The sequence below is a fragment of the Pelodiscus sinensis genome, chromosome 5 (genome assembly GCF_049634645.1).
Source record: "Pelodiscus sinensis isolate JC-2024 chromosome 5, ASM4963464v1, whole genome shotgun sequence".
NCBI lineage: Eukaryota > Metazoa > Chordata > Testudines > Trionychidae > Pelodiscus > Pelodiscus sinensis.
Genome location: NC_134715.1, coordinates 51,862,781 through 51,889,427, shown reverse-complemented (window position 1 = coordinate 51,889,427; position 26,647 = coordinate 51,862,781). Strand labels below are relative to the sequence as shown.

The window sequence follows — 26,647 nt, the reverse complement described above, 5'->3', positions numbered from 1 at the left end:
CTGCACTCCTTGTAAAGTCTACAGGAGAGAGCTTCCCTTACAAAAGATTGTGCTCTGGTGATGCTGCTTTATACCTTTCCCAGCTGAAGATCTAAGACATATTAGAGCAGGGATTTTCCCTGCACCTTTTGTAAATACTTCTATTCCAGGTTACCTGAGAAGTTTCTTACAAAGTGCATTTGGGCTGAGGAAAGACACAGTTTGAGCTTCCTTCCTGTGTTTGTCTCTTGGAATCCTTTTTTTAACTCACTTATTTAATTTCTCCTGTGTTAGAGCATTGAGGCCAAAGCTCCATTGTGCTAGGCACGATTCAAATGTATAACCAAATGATCCACGAGCTTGACATAATTTAGACAGCCTAGAGTTACTGGGATGGCTGCATCCTTGTCCTCCCTTCTCAAGTGCTCCCCTACAGTGCTTAGGCTTTGACCTCTTTCTTATCCTGTAGTGGGATTGTGTGATATGCACACTTTTGGATCAGGGCCTGGGCTACATTTCTCTGAGTACCAAATATGATGACTAATTTACCCTGCAAGCATTTCTCTTTGGAAACTTGTGATAGCCTGCATTAGTAATGAAACAGAAACAGTTTCTTCAAAACAAAGCCCAAGAGAAGATTTAAAATAAAGAGGCTTTCTTATGTATTCCCTTAAATAATCTTACCCTCTCTATCCATAGCTCAGGTGGATCTGACTTGTTCCCCATCTCTGAATTGGAGAAATAGCCTATATGGTTTGCAACCTGGTCCCTCTGTTACTTTTTGTTTCTCTGGGTGCATCTAGACGACATGGCTCCGTCGACGGAGCCATGTAAAGTAGTTTACGCGACATAATCAATGAAGCGTGGATTTAAATAATCCCTGCTTCATTAAAATAAAAATGGCCACCATGCTGTGCCGACAGTCAGCTGATCTGGCAGAGCGCGGCAGTCTACACGCGGCGCAGTTGACAAGGGAAGTCTTTGTTGACCGTTCTGGTATGCCTCGTGAAATGAGGTTTACCGGTGTGGTCAACAAAGGCTTCCCTTGTTGACCGCGCCATGTCTAGACTGCCGTGCTGTGCCAGATCAGCTGATGTCAGCACAGCACGGCGGCCATTTTTATTTTAATGAAGCGGGGATTATTTATATCCCCACTTCATTGACTATGTTAAGTAAACACTTTACATGGCTCCATCGACGGAGCCATGTATCTAGATGTACCCTTTCAGGGTATGTCTACACTCTGACTTGTAGGTGTAAATTCCAGTTTGAGGAGATACATGCGCGATCACTCTGATCAAGCTAATTCGCTACAAATAGAGTAGCTATGACAGTATAAGCAATGATTAGAAACTAGCTGCCCCTATAGATTCCTGACATTTCAGTTGGGATTGTGTTTGGGATGAGTAAGCCCTCCTGCTGCTCATGCTGCTGTGGCTATCTTCTGTTTTGAGTGTATCAACTTGATTAGATCTAACCTGGCTACGTCTCCTCCAGCTAAGGGGAAAAGTGTAGATAGACCCTCTCATGGCTCCTTTCCCACTCTGGCATGATAAATGAAAAAGTGGGGGCCAGCAAAAGTACCCCAAACATTATCTACCAGGCTTTGGTATAAAAATCCCCCCCAAAATCTTAACAACCTAGATTTTGCAGATAAAATCCACTGCCACCACCCAAATATTAATAAAGCAACCACGGACAGACTACTTGGGAAATCTTACGCCTAAAGTACAAACCAGGACACACAAATTAACTAATACCAGGTTAATAAAAAGAAAAGAGAAAAAACTTTTATTATCATCACAATATTCCTGATGCAAGCATACTGACTAGATGGAACAGCAACAAAATAATGTACTCATGGAGGAGAAATTTACCATGGGCCAGGAACTTAGTTACAAAGGAGAGCAATATCCACAGACACTAGATCCCATTTCCCAAACCATAAAACAATAAAACCTAATGGATTTGTCTAAACTTTATCCTACTTACAGACTGTGAACTGTATTTTCTTAGGGTACATCTACATTTGCTCCCTAGTTCAGACTAGGGATGCAAATGTAGGCGACCGAAATTGCTAATGAAGCGGGGATTTAAATATCCCGTGCTTCATTCACAAGATCTTGCCCAGCGCGCTAGTCCGAATCAGCTGTGATTGGGACTAGCACGTTGGGCGAGATCTTGCAGATGAAGTGTAGGATATTTAAATCCCCGCTTCATTAGCAATTTCGGTCACCTACATTTGCATCCCTAGTCCGAACTAGGGAACAAATGTAGACGTACCCTTATAGGGAGACATCCTATCCTCTTCAGTAGCTGGAGAGAAACTACCCAGAGACAAAGGAGGGAAACCCAAAAATTCCTTTGTCCTAGTCTGAAATTCCTATTGGCCACCTCTACCTGAGTTAGGTGTAGTTAATCCCTTAATCCCCAGGCTGCTGGCTAACCCTCAGGATCATGATAGGCCCTTAGTCTATCAGCCTTTTCACAAACTACTTCTGACCACCTCTTCCCTACCTTTCTATCAGGGGAATGTTTAATAGACCAGTGTCTTTGTAACTCCAGATTCCCAGCCTTGGTAGAAGGTCTTGTTGTCAGTTTCGATGTGAGATGTCCTTCAGATGGCTATAAGGTGGCTGTTGTTTGAGGGAATATTCCTGGGCCATTGTTTTCTCTTTCCTGGGTTCCTTAACAAATCCCCCTGTATTTAATGCTGTGCTTTAAGCAGATGTTCAGTAATAAAATCCCTGGCCATTACCATCAAGCAGTCTCCAGCTCCAGATCACAAGATCAGTATTAACCTGTTTGGAAGCAACACTGAGCTGGTGGCAATTGTCAAGTATTGGGGCAGTTCATACAGTGCTAAAGGTTACTCGGAAGATGTGAACAGTCATATAAGAGCAGCTGCTGCCATATTGCAGGCCTTCTCTCTGATAGGTGACCATATGTTTGGTTTTCAACCATAACACCCAGTCAGAAACAAAAGGGATCCTGTGGCTCCTGTCAGCACCACTGATGGGGCTGCTGATTGTCTGGTTGGCAGCACCGTGCTGCAGAGCTGGCAGACTCCCCACTAGTTTCTGTGCCATGTGGTTTTCTAAAGCACTTGGCATTTCCCCCCTCCCAGGCACCAACCTCCTGCCCCTGCCTTGTTCCCTCTCCCAGCTAGCCCCCTGAGCACCCTCTTACACCCCAAATCCTTCTTCTCTAGCATTGTCCTGGCCCACATTCCCAGATGGAGTCCTCACATCCCGACCCACTGCCTCAGCCTGGAGCCCCCTCTCACAATCTGAACTCCTCATTTCTGGCTCTGCTCACCCATAGACCAAAGCCCTCACTTCCCCTGCACTCCAGCCCCCTGAACCAGCCTGATGAAAATGAGTGAATGAGGGTGGGGAGAGAGAACAACAGAGGGAGGGGAATGGAGTGAGCAGGGGGCAGGGCTTCAGAGGAGGGGCAGGTCAAGGTGTTCAGTTTTGTGCGAGTAGAAAATTGTCAAGCCTATGCTCCGCAGGAGTCATGACATAAAGCTTGTCACAACGCTGCAGATCTCTAGAACCACAGTTGTACCAGCATTGTTTTATAGAAGTGAAACATGAGCACTGAAGAACACTGGACTGACATTTTGATTCTTGTAAACTTTGCCAGCCGCTTCAGGACAGGATCAGAAGTGAGTTTGTCCTAAGCTGAACTCTGCAACCGCTTACATCTGCACTGATCCAATTTGGAGTCTTTCTTGGTATGGACATTCATTTGGGATGGAAAGCCAATAAAATGCAAAGTATGTTTACCAAGAAATGTCACTATATGGCCGTTCATGACACGGCCACTAAAAACTTCCATGACACAATAAGATTGCCACTGAATATCCAGCTAGACCTTGGTATAGATTGATGTGGATGGTACTTGATCTCCAAGGAAGCTGTAGCTCTTTGGGATTTGTCATGAAGATTACTACTATGCTGAACAGGGAAACTGAGTCATGCAGAATGTCAAATAATACATTTTGCGGGTTATTCATACCGTATGCAATTTTAGTTTTTGCCATTGCTTACATTCTAACAAAATTCTATAGAATAGGTGGTATTTCTGAACAGTATTTGTGTGGTTGCAAATACCACTATTTTTTTAAATTGAATCCTACTTCCAGACTGCAGTTGTTTCCACTCTGCCTTATACTGGTTTAAAAATAATTAGCTACTTAAATATTTATGATTAAACATATTATTTACTCTTTATGCACTAAAGCTTGGATTTAAAACCAGTATTAAAGCAAAACAGAAATGGCACAATCTTTCCTCATTTCTTGAACATCATTCTGTTTTTTCAGTAAGCAAAAAAGGGTGACACTTGACTGCCTGCCTTATTAACCACCCAGAGATAACAATGAGACTATTTTCAGGACAAGGATCTACTGAATGTGACTGAGCAGAGACTGGTTGCTTCTGTTAGTATTTTGGTGGTAAAATGACAGTTTATTTATAAGTCTAACAAAAGTTGTTTTCTCTTGCTTAATGAAAAACAGGCATTAATCTAGAGCCAAACAGGTATTCATCTTTCTTCTTTTGAAAATAGGTGACAGTATCTGAATGATGGCATCTAGAACACTGGGATCATCTAAATAGTCAGGATTATTTTCTCCACTTACCTTGTAAAACATTTAAGTTAATGTGAGTTGGACACAACAAGTAAGATGATAAAATGCCCTATAATTAGAGTGAGAATATCTTTAGTGAAATCAGTCAAGATAAGTAGTTTCCTCCTTGGAAGTGTGTGTTCTGTAAACAACGATTAACAGATATTTGTAATTTTGTGGCTTTGGTTACTTCTGTTCAATTGTTTTTAGGATTTTTTTTTAAGTCAAAAGTACAAATTGAATGTGTCTGTGTATTAGGAAAGTATTTTTTTCATAATTTCAGAAAATATTTGTAGCTGATCTAATGGATAAATGTAAATAATTGCAGACTGACTGGTAATATATAAAGGATAGAAAATATGAGATTCAGAAAAGGAATTAAATGATCATGTAGTTTTAATTTCCTTAAATCTTATTTTTTGTTTTAAAATTGCAATATTGGTTTCTTATTTAATCAAATGAATATTTGTGTGGCCTTTATTAATTTTTTTATTCATTTAACTATTACCTCTAAAGGTTACCTGAAAGAAATAAAAATATTTCCTTTTTATTGTTTACTTTTCATGAATGAGAGAAGACCTAAACACTTTTATCTTTCCTTTCAGCTGTTAAATGTTTGAGTTAAATATTTGTTTTAAAAAAAGACAAACAGTCTTAAAGAGTGCAACTAAGGCCTCGTCTACATACAAAAGTTGTACTGGTTTAACTATTTTGGTATACAGGCAGTCCCTGGGTTACATACAAGATAGGGACTGTAGGTTTGTTCTTAAGTTGAATTTGTATGTAAGTCGGAACTGGTACATATTGTAGGGGAAACTCTAGCCAAACATTTCTCCAGAGCTCAGTTTTATTCTCCCACACCTCACTTCCCTCAGTCCTTTATTCTCAAGCTGAGGTGTCTGCTGAGAAAAGCTGCTCCGCGTCTCCCTGGTCTGCTGGGGGGAAGGGGGGGGCGCTAGCTTCGCGTCTCCCTGGTTTGCTGGGGGGAAGCAGCTAGTGCGGGGTTGCCTCACCCCGTTTGTAAGTAGGGATCCGATGTAAGTCGGATCCATGTAACCCGGGGACTGCCTGTACTTAAAATGGTGCAAATCCCTTCTCTCCTCAGAATATTCACTGTTGTTTTGCTGTAAAGGTGTTTACTGTAGTAAGCTATACCTTTTATATCAGTAGAATTCTATCCTGGCTAGGGGTTAAACTGATTGTAAATATTTGGGTTAAAAAAAATCATCATAACCCTAACCAAAATAGTTAATTTCCTTGGTATTATGATGTTATAACACTTCTATCTCAGTTCTTCAGTCATCCATGAAGACTTGAAACATTTCTCTCTTCCCTCCGCCCTGAATAAATGAGTACTGAATTTTCCTTAATTATTCTTTAAAAGCACAAACCCATTTTTGTCTTTATAGATCACTAGTAAGAATTTAGGGCTTTTCAAAAGATTCTAGAAATCAAGAGATTGTTTGTAATTTAGCCTCGTAAATTGGTAAGTTGATTTTCAGCACCAAGTAGCTGGTGCCTCAACAGTTTTTAAATTAGTCATCTGACTTAAAAAAACAAACAAAAGTTAGGCTTTTAATAGGAGCTAAAAAAAAATCTCAACTTCAACATTCAAAAAGCTCCCCTCCCACCCCTGTTTTGTCAATCCATAATGCTTAAGATTGCCGTAACAGAGAACTCAACTGGGCAGTGGAGATTTTCATGTGTTTACTGCTATATCTCTAAATGGCACCTATTCTGCAATGTAGAATCAAACACTGGACCCCTTGGCATTTGCTTCCATAATTGACTTAGGTTCACATGGATGGATGGGCAATAAGTGTGCCAGACAGTAGCAGAGGGTTTTACTTTGTTCTCAGTTACATGCCTGGAGCTTGAATAGAAGTTGCTGGTATTTGGAAATGCTGTCTCAGGGAAGAACTTAGTTAAAAACATTTTGTACAAAAGGAAAATTGGAATAAGAACTATAGTGAGCAAACAAGCACACAGTTGGCAGGTGACTGCATCAAAAAGAGAGAGGCAGCCACAAGAGCCTCAGTTTCTAGTAATTATGTAGCCTACAAACATAAAAAACCCAACTCTTGAAGTATATTTGAGCTAATGAATCCAAAATTATGTTTTCAGAGTTTAATTTGGCAGTTTACATGTTACTACATATATAAAGATGTGAATCCTGCAAAAATGTGTGAACTTGGGTTTTTTAAAACCATTTTTATCTGCAGTTGAATTCTTTTAACATAAGTTTTCAATGTATAAATGTGATATGAATGTCTACACACAGGTCTTGTTAATGATATTGTTATGCTTATAAGAAGCGCACGGAATCTTTTTCAGGGGGATAAGGCAACACGCCACATTTATTGATAATATAACAAAGTAGCGTATGCATACACACATACCCCTCCAACCCCCCCCTTCCGCCCGCGCTGATGGAATATTGGCCAGATAGGTCGGGTGCAAGGAAGGAGCTGGGTTCATGTCAGACCGGACTGACGCTCCTTATGGTCTTGTTTAACAGGGCAGAACCCGAAGAACCATACAAGACAACCCATCTTTTATAGGATTTTCCTTCCATGCAAGTCTACGCATTTTGCCTTGTCAGGCCATAATTAGTCATTCAGCATCACAATCAGTCTTCCTACGACATATGCTTATTGGGAAGAAGTTGTTCTCACAGTCATCTGATATCAGTATGCTGACAACCCCTCCTGGGTGTTGTCTTTCGGGTGAAAGTTGTGATTGGTTCCCTATCAAGGGGTGCTTGCCTCTAGCTTCAGGGTTCATCAGTCTACCTAGGTAGTCTGTGTTTTCAGAATGTTTTGATTATTATTTGGTGCTTCTGAGTCTTTGGTCCCTCCTCTGACCATTTGAGCATTCAGTTGCCTTTACACTTACCTCTTAAAACATTCTGTCTCTCATTTACACAAACAATACATTTACAGAATTGCAGCGTGGAACAAAGGGTACTTCTAGTCAAAGTTACAAAGTCTTTCAACATTAAACTTCTTTCTATCTACTACAAGTTCTTAACTAACACTAACATCAGTATGTATTACAATATTCCATCCCTTCACTTCAATATGCTAACATCAAACAGAGCTGGAGCTAAGATGATAAAGCTGCCTGGCACTGTGTATGAGGCCTATATCTTGTATTTAAATTTAATCCAATCCTTTTGCTATAACATACATTTATTACAACTGACATATTAGTTACAAAATTCCATTCCAGTGCTACAATATTGCATTTTATAAATGTTTAATTTAATTTGCTCACTATTCAAACCATAATAAAAATCAACATTGTATAAATGTTATGTTTCCAGTTCCAGATATGTATCCAAATCTTTTTCAAAGGCTATATAAATGAGTCCCATAGGCCAAAGTAAATTGTTACATGTAGTGAACTCTAAGTCATAGAGCAAGGTCATGGCATTGAGAATATTTCAGAGAGGTTTTATCTCTGCTTGGAAAGCAAATGAAAACTCTCATCATTAACTTTATAATTATAGTTGTAAGAGAATTTTCATTAGGGGTGAAAGATCAAGTTCATGGGAGACATAATTGAGTCTAAAAAGTTCTACCTGAGACATAACACTGGGACATGAAACATTCACAGAAATTTTCATGTTTATTAGAGAGGTATTTCTATTTGCATTCACTAATATTGAAGATTAGAATCACTGTAATCTTTTCACAATCTATTCTGGTTTTAGTCCAGGTTTTCCTAAATGAGGAAGACATTGATAATTTAAGGGCTTTATTTAAAAAAATCATTATTTTATAGCTATTACAGTGTTATAGTATGTACCTTTATTAGAAATGCCTTTTCTGTTATTACTTTGTTAAATAGTAGAACTTAGAGCTCTAACCTTAGGGTTTCTATTGTTCTAATCAACAGATACATCCAAAGTGAGATTGTTTCTGCACTGAAGTGCTAGCTAGTTTTTCTGACGAGAGAGAGAGAGGGTATGTCTACACTACAAAGTTAATTCGAACTAACAGACGTTAGTTCGAATTAACTTTGATAGGCGCTACACTAGCGCTCTGCTAGTTCTAACTTAATTCGAACTAGCGGAGCGCTTAGTTCAAACTAGGTAAACCTTATTCCACGAGGACTAAGCCTAGTTCGAACTTACTAGTTCGAATTAAGGGCTGTGTAGCCCCTTAATTCGAACTAGTGGGAGGCTAGCCCTCCCTAGCTTTCCCTGGTGGCCACTTTGGGCACCACCAGGGAAACTCTATTGCCCCCCTCCCAACCCCGGAGCCCTTAAAGGGGCAGGGGCTGGCTACGGTGCCCGTGCCAGGTGCAAGCCTGCCAGCACCCAGCCAGCAGACCCTGCACCTGGCACTGCTTGAGCCAGCCACCCGATGCCCCCCCAGCCCTCCGCCTCTTCCCGGGACCAGGCTGGCGACTCTCGGGAGCCTGCCCAGGACCGCAAGAGGTGGGCACCCGCCTGGTCTAGTGCAGACATTGTGGACCTCATCCACGATCTCCGCACTAGGCACAGGAAAGTGGCCGTCTAGGGCAGGAAAGCTGCCAGCCTGGCCACCCAGGAGCAGGTTTGCATGAAAATCAAGGTGGTCCACTGAGACCCCCGACCCTGAGCCCTGAGCTTAGAATGGTCGTACTGGGTCAGACCAAATGTCCATCTACTCCAGTAGCCTGTCTGCCGACAGCAGCCAACCCTAGGTACCCTGAAGGGGATGGACCAAAGACAGTGACCAAGCCATTTGTCTCGTGCCATCCCTCTCCAGCCTTCCACAAACTTTGGGCAGGGACACCATTCCTACCCCCTGGCTAATAGCACTCCATGGACCCAACCTCCATGAATTGATCTAACTTCTCTTTAAACTCTGTTTTAGTTCTAGCCTTCACAGCCTCCTGCAGCAAGGAGTTCCACAGGTTGACTATTTGCTTTGTGAAGAATAACTTTCTGTTACTAGTTTGAAGCCTGCTACCCATTCATTTCCTTTGGTGTCCTCTAGTCCTTCTATTATGGGAACTAATGGAGAACTTTTCTTTATGCATCCTCTCCACACCACTCATACTTTTAGAGACCTCTATCATATCTCCCCTCCATCTCCTCTTCTCTAAGCTGAAAAGTCCCAGTCTCTTTAGCCTCTCTTCATATGGGACCTGTTCCAAACCCCTGATCATTTTAGTTGCCCTCCCCTCTCCCAGCCTCTCTTTTCCCCTCTCCCACCTCTTTTTCCCAGTCTCCCCCAGTTTTGTTCAATAAAGAGAGATTCTGTTTTTGAACATACGTGTCCTTTATTTTGTACATCAGGAAGGGGGGCTAGGGAGGGGTAAGTGGAAGGAGGTGAGGGAGGAATGGGGTACGAGCCCCCGATGGGGAGGACTGGGCTGGCTCTGCGGGCTTCTCGGGGTGGAAGTTCTCCTGCAGCCCCCCGATTGCTCCCTCCCCCCGGATGGCAGCCTGTGGCAAGTGCAGCCGGGGTGATGGCCGAGTGCTGTGATTAAGTCTAGCTGTGCTAATTCGAATTAGCTTAGTTCTAATTAGCACTGTAGTGTAGACATACCCAGAGAGACAGACAGACAGACAAGGTTGAAAGGGAGACAAGTATAGAGAGGTAAAGGGACTTGCTGCAGATCTGTGGCAGAGCTAGGAATAGAACCCACATCTCCTGATTCACATTCTAGAGTTCTGTCCAGTAGACCATTATTTATTTGCCCAGTTATCCAATAGGCTTGCAGTGACAAAGTGGGGATTGTATAACTCTGTTTGCTTGTTACGTTATGTGTAATTTCTACTGCCCTGTGCTGCTCTGTTGTAATTCTGTGTGTGTGCACCTCTGTTTCCCTTAGCACTACACCGGTGCCCAGCTGGGGATGAAAGTTTTGGGTGTGACTTTCCCTGAGAGAGAGGCTGCCCAAGCTCCATAGGTACACAACAATAGCTCAGGCTCACTTGTAACCTGAGCCTAGGTGAGGGGTGCAACCAGGTAATACCTTTGCCTGGGAAGCTGGACAAAGGAGGAGGTGGGGCTGCCTGCAGGCCTGGGACCAGTTGCTGAGTTTTCTCTGGCTGGCTTAGGATGCAGGGTAGGGGCCCTGGCTCTGGGCCCCCTCTCCTCAGGATGGATTGTATTAACTGCTTCTGGTTCCTGGGTTAACAAGTATGTGCCATGCTGTATCCCTGTGAACAAATACACCTTCTGTTCTACTTTGCTGGTTGACAGTAACATCTGGCTGTGGATGGGGATGCAGGGCCCAGAGACTCCATGACACTTGCATATTATTTCTAATGTATTTGTGATGCACCTGTCATAGATGAAGGCAACTTGCACCATTACTACTCTGTGGTCTGGCAAGTACACCCACTCTAGGCTCCAGGTTCCCCTGTGCCATCATCTCTGGAATAGAGACCTGAGTTTTTTCTCTCTCCTAATTGAGGTTTTTCAGCTATGCAGTTCTTGGGCTATGCTCTCCTAATTGAGGTATTTCAGCTATCCTCAGCAAAAAGCAGACTGCCAGAGCAGGCCTGTTTTGCTTCTCTTCTCAGAACAATAAGCAGTGTAATTGGCCACAGTTGAGCTACCACACAAATCTTCCTAAGCGAGCTCATTTCTTCTGAAGGCAAAAGCATTACAGAGAAACCTATAAAAGAATCTACACACATACAAATAAGCTTACCAGAGATCACCCCTGACTCAAACAAGTGTTCTGTGGGTGACCAGTACTTAAACCCCAGGAGTGGGCAATAAATGGCTCACAGGCCATAAACTCCAGTTCAGACCCGACCGAGGGGGTTGTCTGTTGTGACATGTTCATAATAGTATTAATTTCAAACGAGGATACAGACTGAAATCCTTTCCACTTTTCCCAGGAAGGATTGCAGCCCTCTCTTGGACCGGAGATTCTGCCTATTTGTTGGATCAGAAAAAAGGCCCTCAATTCAGGCTATTTATCCTACAAACTTGTCTGTCTGTTGGTCCCTGGAGACTTCTGTTTGAACCAGTATAAGTGAGATTGTCTCTAAATGGTGATGGCTCTCTGGAGGTGTTCACTCTCTGAGTGAATTTGCCCAACTGCTTCCCAGTCTTCTTAGTTCCTGAAGGACTGTGGTCCCCTTCCTCCATGGAGTTGCACACAATCCCTGGCCTGCAGTGTTACATAATATTATTTCAGTAAGGTTTGTCCAATATATTGAAGGAAATTGCTTTGGCAGTCACAGCACTCACCCCAGTGATATCTGAATGCAGTTGAAATCTTCTCAGTAGTCTGTGCCCCTTTCAAAAGCCATTTCTGGGGGGAGATGTTTTGGTATTTGCTGGCTGACTGACAGCGATAATTTATTAGAAGGGCTGCTACTGGCCAATCCCCTTCCTTTTAAAAAATGCTGAGATTGAGTAATGAGGCATAACAATAAGCAGGTGAGGACAGAAGTGGACTTCTTCCTTGTTCTGTTGCCTTGTATTGCAAAGGGCTATGTATTTTCAAGAAGGCACTGGATCCTTTGGTTTTCTTCATAGCAGCTTGTTTACACACTATTAAAATTCTAGGCAAATTGACTCTACTTTTAAATACTTCACACAATATTAAAACACGAATATTTGCTTTAGGGTACGCTACTTTTATATACTACAGATACAAATCTTAAGTACTTTTTATTTTTAACAGGGATATTTTAATTTATTTAAAATAGAGGCTAATTTAAAAGAAAGCATGTTGATAATGAATGGGGATTGTAGAAGCTTCTGTCTGTCTCAAAATGTGTGTTGTCAGGGTCTCCCACTTCTTTGAGCATAATATTTTGTTTCATTTACAAGGAAACAACTTGCAAAAGAAATTATGTAATTTTATTTTTAAAAACTGTCTTAAGAGGAAGTTGCAGTTGGATTGTTAACATTCAAAATTGAATAATTGATAAAAATTAAGGTTGTATATAAAACTGCATACAGTTTTCAATTACACAATCCTACGTTATTTGCAAAATATATAGTTTTTTTTCTTAGTGTCATGTGCAGTAGCTTAAAAAAAATCTGTTTCACATACTTAATGTTTAATTGTCGTAATGGTGTAATAGATATTTGAGGTAGACTTTTTATATAATTTCTCTAAGACATCTATTTTAATAATGAAGTTAACAGCCATATATTATACAATTTATTTTCAGCCAGCAACACAACTTGCTTAAGGTGCAAGTCTGTGAGAAATTGCTCAATATTATCCTACTAAAACCTGTGTGGCCTACAAATGCTATCATGCTCCCATGTGTACCTCCTATATAGATTATTTTCATGCAGTCTGAGTCTCCTTTCATGGTGTTTTAACATAAGTGTAACTCTTCTTGAATATAAAAACTTATTCCTGATTCTCACAAGTGCAATAAGATCAGGACAATGGGCTCTATTCATTAGGAATACACACAAAATAGCATGCCATACTAGAGTATGTTTAAGGCCCATTTTTCTCTTCAGATTTTATTGATGTTTACTAAAACGTTTTCAGGTTTTACAGAAGCTGTTTTGGATTGTTACTGATTTTTTTTTCACCTGAATTTTAGACCACTCAAGAACATTAAAACACTGATTTATGTTAAGAAATCTTACACATTGTATTATGTAGTTGTTTTAGCCTTCCATTTAGATTTTGAGTAATTTATCTGTTGAATTAAGACCATGTTGTGAAAGATACAGACACATATGTGTATTAAATAGAAATATATGGTTCATTAATGCTGTCATTTACTTATTCTAACTTTACTTTCACTTTTCTTTTTCTTCTGTTTTTGTTCTCCTCCTCCCCCTTCCCAATATAAACCTCAATATTTCTTCAGAAAAGAAAGTTATTTTTTGCACAGTTTTTCACCTGTTTAATTTTTTTAATAAACACTGTTAAAAAGATGGGAAATCTTAAACAATATAGAAAGCAAAACTGTAGGTCTTTGAGTATGCTATTGAATCCTTACCAAAAAGAAAGTTATTACTATTATTGCTTCATAAGCTCTCCTATTGTAACCCCTTAACTGACGACAGCATAATCCACTATTTCTGGCTTTTTAAATCCTTTGGACTGTTCCAACTAACAACTGTCCAGTCCCTTCCCTGATGCAGAAATCCTCTTCACCGACAAATAATGGCAAAGTGCCTGATGAGCACTTGCATTTCTATATTTTCATTTGTTTTCTTTCTATTTAAAAAAATCTAGACAATTACTTTCAAGAGTCTACGTTAGTGCAGTTTTATAGTTAATATTTCACATTCACAAAAGAACAAGAAATTCAGAGAAGTGATTTCTACAAACTGTAATTCGGCCACACTGCACGTGTCTGGGGAAGCTGAATCACAATTGAGTGAGCTGTAACTGAACTTTGATTTTTAGTTGTGAAAATTCTATTATATTAACAGGGTAGACTTTTTTTTAATTGTGCTTTTTGTCCAAATAATTCACTGTACTAACTAAATAGGCATATTGTCTTGTTTGTAAAACCATTCAAATATAAAGGTGGAAAGCATTTAAATTCAATCATACTTTTTTTTCCACATTTGTCAATTGGTTTTAGCATGTTACTTTGTAATCCTTCTTCCAGGTTACAATATGCAACATGATTAAAATCTGTACTGAAGTCTTCTGTTTCTCAGCATCCCAAACTGCTTACTCTCAACAGTATCTTAGGCTTCCATAACCTAAAACAAAGCTGTATCTATTCAGGCAGCTCACTGCATGTACTCATCTAGCATACAGAATCTCTGAGGACGGCAGCTTTCTTATCAGATTGTGTTGCTGGGTGGTTATTTTATGTTTTAAAATCTTTCATGTTCTTAATTCATCTTTTAGGAAATTAATGCTGGTATACAGTATAAGCCAAAATGAGAAACTTGTAAGAATTCTCCTATGTTTCACACTTGTCTCTTTCTGAATCTTGTAAGAAGAGGAGGAAGATATTTCTTTGGCTGTGTTCTGTAATCTGCTAAAGTTTTATGGTGTGACGCTGCTCTTGTTAAAGTTTTCTTCAAATGTAAGTAGCAATTATTGTACAGGTTCAACCTCAAAAATCGGGGATTCTCTGGTCCGGCAACATCCGTGGTCCAGTAGGACCATGGATGTTGCTGGATCAGAGAGCCCTGGCGCCCGAGAGTGTGAACCCCAGTTGTGCGATGGAGAAGCAGGGTTGTGATGGCTGGGGAGCTCTGTGCTGGGGAGCTCCAGCAGGCCAGAGCCCAAGTTCAGTCCCTGCAGGCTGCAGCCCAGTGGCAATGGGGCTGGAGTGGAGCCAACTGCAGGGATGGGGAGCATCCAGGGAGGCCGGTGGCAGGGGACCTCCCTATCTCCGGCACATTCCCTCATTTGGGATGGGTTACGTCCCGAGGGTACCAGCCAAGGAGATCCAACCTGAATCGGGCTTTCCTGTTAATTAAGTGGATACATGGTGCTAGGGCAAGACAATGATCATGTTACTTAGAGGTAACTGACTTGATGGTCTGATTCTCTTCTCATTTGCACTAATGTAAAACAGAAGTAATTCCATTGAAGTTCAAGCACTTACACTGAGGTAAAAACAGTGTAAAACAAGATCAGGCCTACAGTGTTTATAGAGGCCTGATTTAATCAAGGCTAATTGGCCATGGCTGGTCTCCTTCTGCAATGTGTCCTGTTGACACAAAATGGTAAATATTTTTAACACAGCATTGTATTCTCATCCATTAATTGCTAGCATGTGACTAAGAAATTTAGTTTGCAAATAAGCAAAATTCAGGCACTCTAAAGTATTGTTATACTGTTTAAAAAGGCAGCAAAGTCAAGATTTCACCATAACTCAGGAAATAGATATAATAATCTTATCTGTGGTTTAAGTGATACTTTTATCTTTATTGTCTCAGTCTTAAAGCATTATTACCATTTATCTCAGACTTTTTCCTGTTACGCGTTGACATAAACCTATCCAATAAGTATGCAGTTCCTAGGGCACATACAGTAACAGTTGATATTATAGGTTGATTTTGAAAGGAGAAATAAGTTAACAAGATACAACAGTTTTGCAACAAATGTAGCTCTGCAACATGGAAAATGTATGACGTTACCTTGTGTAACCCTTCCTAAATCCCAAACCCCAGTGTAGGTAGAAGGCCAGAAATTGGCTGGATTTGGGAGGAAGAGTGGTCTTGTAGCTCCCAAGATCCTGGGTGTATTTCACCCTAAGTGGTTTACATCTGTTTTCTGTTAGTTCTGTTCATATACTTGGATATAAATGAAAAAAAATAAACATGCACATCCAGAATCAGCAATGAATCAGGGCAACATTCATGTCTAGTTCAATAGCAAGGATAACAAATTGTCTGAGACATTGTACATAAAATACATTGATAATTTGAATCAGAGACAGAATCTAGAGTGTCTAGTACTGGGAAGAGGTCTAAAGGCTCTCTACTTCTGTGACTTAAAACATTTATTTTAATTACTCTTTAATTCTTCACTAACGTTTTAGGGACTGGACATACAAAATTGATGGGGTTTCTGGAGGAATTAAATATACTGGCTTTAACCTTCAGTGCCCTCAAACTGCTGAGATGTCCTTGTGGCATGGTGCCCCAGATGAGATGAGTAGAGGATGATTCCGTTCTCTCTAGAACAGTGGTCTCCAACCTTTTTACACCCGAGATCGCTTTTTAAGTCTCAGAACAGGCGAAGATCTACCGCCCCGCCCCTTCCTTGAAGCCCCGCCCTCTCTATTCTCCTGTCCATCACTTGCTATCCCCAGCCTTTATACACTGTTAAACAGTTTATTTTTAAATTATGCAATATATAAAATTAAAATCACATGTTTACAGTTATGAAATAAATGTATGTTTTTAATTCACGCTATTTAAATGTCAAATGAAGCATTTACAATTCTACATTTTGTTCTCTGCTATTTTGTAAATCTAAAATCAAGTATTGATAATTATATATTTTTTCTTCCAATAGCAAAGTCTCAGTGTGACACCTGTGACTGAACAGCATGGCTGTGTCTACATTGGCATCCCTTTCCGGAAAACGGATGCTAATGAGACACTTCGGAATTGCAAATCCGCGGAGGATTTAAATATCCCCCGCAGCATTTTCATTTACATGGCTGCTGCTTTTTTCTGGCTTGGGGATATGCCGGAGAAAAGCGCCAGTCTAGACGCGATTCTCCAGAAAATAAGCCCTTTTACGGATGATCCCTTATTCCCCCCGCAGCAGCCATGTAAATGCAAATGCTGCGGGGGATATTTAAATCCCCCGTGGATTTGCAATTCCGAAGTGTCTCATTAGCATCCCTTTTCCGGAAAGGGATGCCAATGTAGACACAGCCTATCTGCCAGTGTCTTGAAGTCTGGGTTGTAGTCTGAGATTGCTAGTCGTATACAGTCCATCAGATGGGCATCTGTGATCCTGTGCTCAGCCTGGGAAGCTTGCTCCAGCACAGCTGGAGCTAGACGCAGCCTTCCTGGGCTGAGCGCTGGGCAGCCGGGCTGGAGGGAAGAGAAGTGGCTGCCCGGCCAGCTGGCCATGGCGCTCAGCCAGGGTGCACCAAGCTCCACGTGGGCAGGCGCAGAGGAGAAGCCACCGATCAGCTGGGGCATGGGGCAGCCTCTTTCAGCTGAAAGCCACAGTCAGCTGGTTGGGGTGTTTCAGCCCTCCCAACCTCCCAGCTCCCACCATTCCTCGCAGCTACTCACCTGTGTTGTTGCTTGGTGAGTAGCTGCTCCTCAAATGAGGAAATCTAATGTAAATGTACTGCGCAGGTTGCAGTTCAGAGAGGGCTCGAGCTACTCTTAGAGCCCCTGAGATCTACTGGTAGATCGTGATCTACTGGTTGGTGACCACGGCTCTAGAAACAAGAGAGGGCTGCTGGCTAAGCATTTTATTTTAAGATCCTTTGTTTTTTGGAATTCACTATTGCACTTTGATGTTCTACAGTCTGGATTAATTTGCCATCCAGTCATGCTATAAGGCCTATCTTTTTCAGACCTTGGGAAGGGGGCAATTCCAAGACTATTGTTACTATCATTTTGAATGTCAGCAACTTTGAGACTGATCATGGCATGTATAGCTGTGATTTTACCATGGCTACTCATAAACAATTTTAATACAACAGTGCATAAATCAATTAATAAAATAACACGAGCATTTGCATGCTAAAACACTTTTTTGTGGTGATTAAATGTGACTTTTTGAAAATAAGTCCACACAGTTTCACCCACTGTACTTTAATTACACGTTAATTTGGAATGTGTGAAAATTGATTATTGCTATTGTTACGAGTGTTGTGTGGGTTTGTAATAGTGTATGGATTAGTCAAAATCAGTATCTTTGGCTTGGGTTCCTTTATTTAAAGAGTGTAGCATTTGTACACTAAGTGACTCATACACATTTGGATATAAAACAGAAGATAATTTACTAATACTAATTAGAAACACATATAACAGTTTTTTACTCCATCAGATGTTCACTATTTCCATTGTCAGGGGAGTCTTATCCACTATTTCTCAGCAGTATAGAATTACCACAGAATGAGTAGTAATGTATGCATTTCTTCTCTATAATCTGATTTGCTCAAATTCCTCGACTTCCATCCCACTCTAAATGTGACTAAAAAAGCCCTTTTTATGCACAGACAACATATATATGGAGCATTCTTTTTGTTGAGTTCCCATGCCCTCTGGATTGTTCTAAACCAGTGTTTCTTAAACTGTGTTCCGCGGCACACCCTTTTACTCACTAACTTCCCCCCAACCCTTTTTTTCCGCAATAACTCCTCCTCCCCCCCCCGATGCTCTTCCCCCCCACACTTTTTTTTTCCCCTCAACAAAAAAAACCTTCGTGTTCCTCATTAAAAAAATATATTGTTTGGTGTTTCTTGGTCTTAAAAAGTTTAAGAAACACTGTTCTAGACACTATTATGAGGCGATAAGCAGCAATATCCTCTGTTTTGATTCACTGAGATGCTGGTGTACAGATAATTAAAAAAAAATCATAGTTGTTAAATCAGAATGCATGGCATTTAAAGCCATCTTTTAGAGTCAACTACAAACTAATCAATACAAGTGATGTCTTAGAAAAATATGGACATTCAAATGACAGTAGCAGAGAAACATTGGCATCTTCAGAACAAAGTGTAGTGACTCAACTTGTGATTCAGGAAATAATTATTTTATTTCTTCTTTCTCCAGTGGACATATTTGTTCCTTTTAGGAGTACCTGTACTCATGTTGTTCATTCTCAAATAGGAGTCAATCTGCAAATGATAGGCATCATAGTGGGTGAATGTTTATGATGTCACAAAGAGAAAAGTGACTTCAAGAGGGGAGTAACCAGCATGACCAAATCAGTTCCTAAGTAAACACGCTGTTTCTGTACAAATAACAATAACATTGTGAAAAGGAGGGATGCCCAACAATATATATTCAGTGTTCATGAATGATTTAGACCAACGGTTCTGAACCTTTTTCGGTCCACGTACCCCTTGGCTTCACGTACCCCTTGGTTCAGAACCCCTGATTTAGACCATTGATAGTCTGCAGGGTGTTTGTCAGTGGTGATCTTCAAAGAGCTAGGGAGGTACTTGCTGCTTTGCAGACTCCTTGTTTCCAACTGTTAAATTGCATTAAAAACATAAAAATGCATTAAAATGATTTCCTGTTTTTATATTTCTTTTTAAGTAATTACTGTGATTGACACTGAGAATTCATATGATGATACTGGAAGAGAAAGCAGTCTATGTGATTAGCAGTACAAGATAAATATCAGAGCTTTTTTTCTCAAGATGTGGTCTACATCTGTCTACATTGTTTGTAAGGCACCTATCTTCACTTTTTATAGCTGAGAGCCAATTCTGTTAGGAATTTGTTCAGTTTTCCAGAGAGCAACTGCATTATTAAATAAATAAATAGAAACCAAATTAAATAATATAGATGGAAGTAAGAAACATTAAAGGTATAATTAAAGATAATGTTTTAGTTAGCAGACATTCTTCAGTGTACTCCTTTCATTTATTTATTTATTTATTTATTAGTTTACTTGAGGCATGAAAAATCAAAGTGGATCCTTTGAAACAGAAATAGAAGGCAAAAAGATATCTCTTTTAAACGAGTGTTGGTACATGATTATTTAGTTTTTCTTTTCCCCAACCCCTTTAAACATTGTGGGTCTTACAGACTGTAACTGAGATAATGATCATAGTGTTGTATGACAGATACTGTCTTCAGATTTTTTTTATTTTTTGAAATGTTTGTCTCCAAGTCTGGGTCCCTTGAGAATTCCTTCTGAGTCTGTGTCATTCTCAATGCAGGACCAGGGCTCAGGGATAGGTTATAGGATTGGCAGGAAGGACCCCCCCCCCAGGCATTTTGTGGAGCGCCACAAAGTAGCCAGATGTTTGCAATGAAAAATATGCTAGGAGCGGGGTACAAGCTGGCTGCAATAGCACTTGGCCTGAAAGCCACATCCAGCAATATCCATCTGTTGGGCAAAGTTGGTCCAGGAGGAATGGAATCACGTAGCTTGGAATACGTGCTGATTCAACATTACTCCCAAGCCGCTTCTACGTGTTGGATGCCTGTGTAACTTTGACCTTAAAATAAAACTGATTTCTAGTCATGGAAAATATCCCTTGGGGTGGGGAAGGTCTGATCGCACCTTGGGGCAAGCGCCTGTGCCAATCCATCTGCCATGGTGGACACAAAACACTGTAAATTGCACATCTTCTGATATTATGGTAGTGAATCATAGCAGTAAGACAGAAGGGTACTTGAACGATAACATTGCTAATTTGTCTGGCAGCTAAAAACCCTGAAAGCCAAACAATTGAAAGGAAGAAGTGTTAGGTCAGATGTTGGAATTATATATCTTGAAATTATTCAATCACGCTGTGTGTTTCAGTTGATCATTCAATAAATCTGGATTATTTATCTCTTCTAGTTTTTTTTCTTGTGCTGTTTTTCACTGTCATCATTCCATAGATTCTTAAAGGTGTTTGGTAATTCTTAAAGATCTAATATGCATTTCCCTTTGTTAATGTAAAGCGAAACTGCACAACAGAGCATCCCACAAGCCCCCTGTAGAAATTTGAAAACAATTTTGATTCTCTAGTCCACTCAAAGAATCTGCTAATACTGATTTTTCCCTTGCCAGGACCCTCCTTGCCTGGTGTCATTTCTTGAGCTCTCGTGGGATGAGATTAGTCTAAAACAACAAAGTAGCCAGATGTCTGGTTCTGAGAGAGTCCCAAAGGCCAGGATATGGTAGGCAACAGTAATTGCTCAGGGCTGAAGATCAAAGATACCTGAGAATTACTTATGGGTACATACTATATGTCTTTCCCATTATTAACAGTAGGTGAAAATTTGTATCCCTAATGAACCCTTTTGTTGATTATATTTAAGTATGACTCTGTAGTTCTGTCTGATATTAAATATTTTGGGTTTTTTAGTATAATGTACAATAATAAGTTAATATTACATATGTTGGCAAAATTATGCAGCCTACTATTTTTTACTACAACCACTTTTTTGTATATAAAATATGATTTGTATTTTAGTTTAAAGACACGGTAAGTCTCTTTAAACTACTTATGCCATATGCAGGCCAGTGTTTAAAAATTATTTATGCCATATGAAGGCCAGTGTTAGTAATTTTTTTCCTCTTTATTCAAAATTATCAGTGAAAAGGGTAACTTGTCTCAGTACAGATTTTAGATCATTGCTTCATAGTCTTAATGAATTCTGATGAAATCCCAGAGGCAGAATATCTGCACATCACTGCTTTTTCCCCCCACATAGATATTCCTAATGAAATGCTAATTAACATTTTTAGTGATCAACACCTGTTTGTGTTATATAAAATCTGAATTTGTGTTATTTTAGGATAAGTGCTAGCTCTAGATTTTTGTAATGCTTTTAGAGAGGGATAGCTCCTGGGGAGAGGCAGAAATTTGACAAAGTGTCAGCATTCAGAGGAAAATACCAAGATGGACAGATCAATGATTTGTTTATTTTATTCAATAAAAATGTTACATAAGAACAGACATACTGGGTCAGATCAAAGGTCAGTCTAATCCAGTATTCTGTCTTCTGCTAGTGGCCAATGCCAGGAGCCTGTGAGGAAATGAACAGAACAGGTAATCATAAAGTGATCGATCCCCTGTTGCCCATGCTTTTAGCAAACAGAGGCTAGGGATACCATCCCAGCCCATCTTGGCTACTAAACATGTATGACTGGTTTCAATGGTATCAGTCATGCAGAATTAAAACCTCAAGATGATTTCTTAGTTTTCAAGTAATAAATTATCATCAAAGACAAGCCTTTATTTTCTGTGGTTTAACTGTTACTATTTCACTTTCTTTAGGACAGAGTAATGTTAATGTGCTGTACACACTGGGGCCAAGAATCTGGTCACACTGAAAACATGTTTCATGTTTATCAATTCTAAGGGACATTTTTGGGTGAGCTGCATTTTTAACTCTGAAGAAAAAAATCCCTGGTTTCATCTGAAGGACAATTGATTTTTTGACAGTCTTTATCTCTAATACATTATTGAAAAAAGAAGTCAATTTAGCAAAAGTCCACTAGAATAGTATCTTGTTTATATTTTCTTTCTTTACACATGTGCCAGAGGACTACCTCCAACAACATAAACTCAAGTTGCTTTTTTGGTGTTGATTGCACCTGTTCTAACTGCTTTGCCTCTTCTTCCACTCCCTTTCCACCACTCCCATTAACACACACAGGAGAAAGCAGGCAAAAATGGAGGTTTTAATGAGAAACTTAGTGACATTGCTTGTTCTCAGGATGTTTACTCTCAACTGAAGATATCCTTTTCATTGAGCATTTTGACTCCCATTCCTTTATGAAGTATGAAATTACAGAGCTACTATTTTCATGTTTATCTTGGTTTTGAGTCTTCCTCCTTCCATCAATCCCCCACCCACTTGAGAAGAGATACAGTGTTTGTAGCAGTCTGTAGCTGTTTATGGCAAGGCCATTACAGGTGAATCTGAGGGACGCTGTTAAGTTATTGGATTGGGGCTTACATCTGCAAGGTCAAAAATTCAGTGTGATCTTTTCACTTATCCAGAACTTCTTTGTCATGTATTCAGCAAGGGTTTGACTCTCACAGGCAATGAAAATAGCAAAGAAAAATATGACTGGAACTGGTGATTAGGGAGCATTATTAGATGGGATTTCCTTTTACCAGAGGGAGGACCTGCAGTCATAAGCTAGAGACATGTATGATTGCTTGGGTGATTCATTTTATTTTGTCCATAGAGGTTTCACACAGCATGAAGCACTTTGTCATTGGCAAGTGGCACTGGAGTACAGGTAGTAAACATCATGTTAATATCATCCAATTGTAGATGTAGCCTGGCATACCTGACTGAATCAACCCCATGTTTGATTGTTTCACATATCTTTTGTGGGTGAAGAGGTGACAGGAACTATGGGGATGTGAGACACTAAGATGCAGGAAAGGGAGAGAAGAGCTTTGCAAACTAGAAGATCTACCAGTCTCTGACAAACGTGGCATTGTACTTTGTAGTGGAGGTTTGGAATGGTTTGGTTCTTAAACCAATACATGATTATTCTTGAGCTCTGAAACTGATGGAGTTGGTGATTGAAGGAGTTAAAGATTGGAGTCTCAGTGCCCTGTTCATGTAGGTTTGCCTTGCCAATTATCAAAAAGAATAGAAGTCAGTAAACCAAAAACCTAGTGAAAAATATTTTTAACTGACGGGTAGGTAAACTCTCAAGAAGTTTGTCTAGTTTATTAGTCTAGTGAATACACCAAAAAACCTTGATAAAGGCTGAAGAAAATTTGGGGTATGTATTCCAAGGCATCACATTGTAGGATAGTCCAGTGTGAGTGCGTGTAGGATATTATGGTCAGTTCTGGGAACTTAATTAAGAGGAGAGAATTGAAAAATTTTGGAAAACTTGCAGAAGTGTTACAAAAATTAGAGGCTAAGGAGACCAGTTTTAGGGGTAATTTAGGGAATGTAGGAAATGTTTACTGGTTAAAAATCCTCTTGACTATCTAACACTACCTTAATATGCAGCTAATGCCCCAGTTTCACTTTTGTGCTGGGTAAAAGTCATTTCTATTCTAACCTTGGGCTTGTGGACATTTATGGAATATCTCCTGTTGACTTCTGTGGAGATGGGATTTGACCTTTTAAGTTTTAAGTATAAAGCCAATAGAAAATACATAAATTATTTCCTTAGCTTCTAAGTAGAATTAAATACATATGAAAGTAGTTAGTAGGGTCATGCTGCATAGTATATATGCTATGGGCCCCCATAGAGCTGTCTTTAGGGGATTACTCTCTAGACCAGTGGTTCCCAAAGTGTGGTCCGCAGACCACTAGTAGTCTTCGGCTGCCTCCCAGGTGGTCCATGATGGGAGCTCACCTCCATGTAGCAGGGAGTCTGCATTGCTGCCGCAGCCTTGTGGTCTGTGTACAGCTACAAGGCTTCAGCACCAACTCTGGCTGGAAGGTGGGGAGGTGAAGAAAGAAAACTCACCCTCCCCTCCTTGCGGGCCACAGAGCTACACATGGAGGAGCACCGCCATCATGGTAAGAGCAATGCATCCCTCAGTTGGTCCCGCGGGGCAGAGAGCAAGTTGGGCTGCGCAGGGTTTGGCTAGGCAGGTTGGGCTCTCGTTCATGAGAGGCCGGTGCCACCCCCTTCCCCAGCAGCGGACTGGGCTGCACGGGGCCAGTGGCGGTGGGAAGAGGTGACACACGGGCTGAGGACCCTGCACGTGAAGGAGACAGGTGGGGGTTTGGGGCCCTTCGGGGCTTTGCACCCAGGGTGACTCAGTATGGGGGGGAGGGCACCATGCACTGGACCCATGCAGGACCCCACCCCCTGCAGGGCTGGACACCCTGGGGTCACCTATCTACCCGTCCCTGCCTTGCCATGTCACGCTCAGCCTCCCTGTCCCTCCATTTCCCTGAACCACCCCCCAAGCCACCTTGATCCCATGCCTATTCCCAGGGGCAGGGCACCCTGCCCCCATCTCCCTGAACTCCCTCAGCTGCTCTGCCCCCCCTCCCCCAGTTTTAGCCCCAGGCACTCTCTGCCCCCATCACCTTGCCCCTGGCTGGACACCCTAACCCCAGTCTGCTCCTGAATGTTCCCTCCTGGCCAGACACCCTACTCCCAGCCTGCTTCTGCATCCTACCTCCCACCCAGACCATGTACTTTACCCCCTTCTGTACCCCACTTCCCTCCCAGATCCTGCACCTCATCCATATCCCACTCACTGGCAGCCCTATCCCGCACACTGAACCCCTAATTTTTGTCAACACCCTGGAGCCTAAGGGGGTCCATAAAATCCACTAACTACGGAATCCCTGAAAAATAAATCTGGCCTATAGGAAGCCCTGAACCTCAGTCCTTCCTGTCCTTTCCCTTCACCTCGTGGGGCTGGAATGCCAGAGGAGTGAGGTGTCTCTGTTGGGGCCACATCAGTGAAGGTTGAAGGTTTTTGGAGGTGTTGCTATGTTTCTCACTTGTGTGGTCCCCAACTGATTTTTCTGTGGGTCAGTGGCCCCTGACACAAAAAAGATTCCCCATACTTGCCATCAATAAAGAAAACATTGAAACCTTTTGTGTTGGACATAAATTAATATTTTACTTTATTTATAAACTAACCTGAAAAAGGTAAAGCGCTTAATCTGTTTAATAATTTAAGTTAAACCAGTCTCCCTAGCTGCAGCACTAGCAAAATGGCTCGGGCATAATTAAGTAATTAAATGTGCATTTCCATTAGCAACTGGTGGTCTGTGGGAAGGTTTACATAGAGCCAGGTGGTCCACGGGCCAAAAAGTTTGAGAACCACTGCTGTAGACTGCAACAGTTATCAAAAATACAGTTCTTCAGGTGCTTGTGCAGATTAATTCCATTCAGATATGCTGCATGCACAGTTACTGGAAAGCGTTTCCCTCAGCAGCTCCTGTTAGGTTGGCTGTGAAGCCCCTTGGAGTGGTGCCTTCATGACACTCAGTATAAGACACTGCTGGCCCAACCCCTCCCTTATTTCCTTCTTACCACCTGTCAGTTATCAATACTACTAGTTGCATGCTTATAAATTCTCCTTGCCCTTCCCTAGCTTTGTAGTTATTCTTTGAAGTTTCACTTTTTCTTAAATTAGTTAGTTGCATTCCTGTTAGGAGTAGCATGTGAACTTTTCCCTTTGGGAGCTTGGTTCATACCTCGTTCCACAGGGTTTGAGCCTTACAAGTCCTGTAGTCAGCCCATGCCAACAGGTAATCTCCATGATGCTTGTTTAAAGTGTTTGAGGGAGGCACAGCACAACAGGTCCTAGCACCAAGTTCTTGGTATGGCGCACACCAGAATTGGCCCTGCAAAGGTCTTTGAACATAGAGACTCGTGTCATCACTAATCCCCAGTGCATAAGACCTTGGGAATTGACTGACACTGATCTCATCCTCCAGCACTACAGAAAAGATACTCCAATCAGGATAGAGGTGGACCCACCTTTGTATTCTCGGACAATGGGGTGCATCCCTGAGAGCCTTGGAGCTGACACCAGGGATTTCAAACCCACAAAGGATACTATTGAGTGTAGTGCTGTTGGACTCCCCAGTCCAGATGGTGGTGGAACTACCATCCACACCAACGCCTTTAAAGCCACACGACAGCACCGTGGTCCCCAACAAGCCTCTGGCACTGCCAAGGGTGGTACTGTCCCATGGCAAACTGACCCTGGTGTGCCCCCCCAGCATCTCCAGGACCTTGATCATTGATGCCGAAAGGGGGCATTGTCTTGAGTCCTGGCACCGCTGGGAGTCACGGGGCAGCTTGAAGTTCCAGCGTTGCTCTCAGCACCAGTTGAACTCACAGAACTAGTCTTCAGATCATCAGAATCCCATTCCTGACGCCACTCATCGTCACACCATAGATCTCCTTGGTACCATTTGAGATCTCAGCACCACTCCAGCTCCTGGTGCCAATGCCCTTCTGCTCAGCACCAGATCCTAGTCCTTGATCTCAGACTCCGATACAGGGTCTAGATAG

The 26,647-nt window shown here is 41.3% G+C and overlaps 1 protein-coding gene across 7 annotated transcripts in view; it reads left to right on the top strand.

Annotated features, from left to right (window-relative positions):
• Positions 1-26,647, top strand: part of SLC10A7 (solute carrier family 10 member 7) — a 203,083-nt gene that overhangs the window by 25,537 nt on the left and 150,899 nt on the right. The window contains exon 5 of one of the 7 annotated variants that reach the window (XM_075929995.1): positions 4,555-5,097. The exons of the other annotated variants lie outside the window; for them this stretch is intronic. Coding sequence (XP_075786110.1) covers positions 4,555-4,572 — 18 coding nt within the window. The 3' untranslated portion in view covers positions 4,573-5,097. Of the gene's footprint in view, positions 1-4,554; positions 5,098-26,647 lie in introns of those variants that run through there. 7 annotated transcript variants of the gene reach the window in all.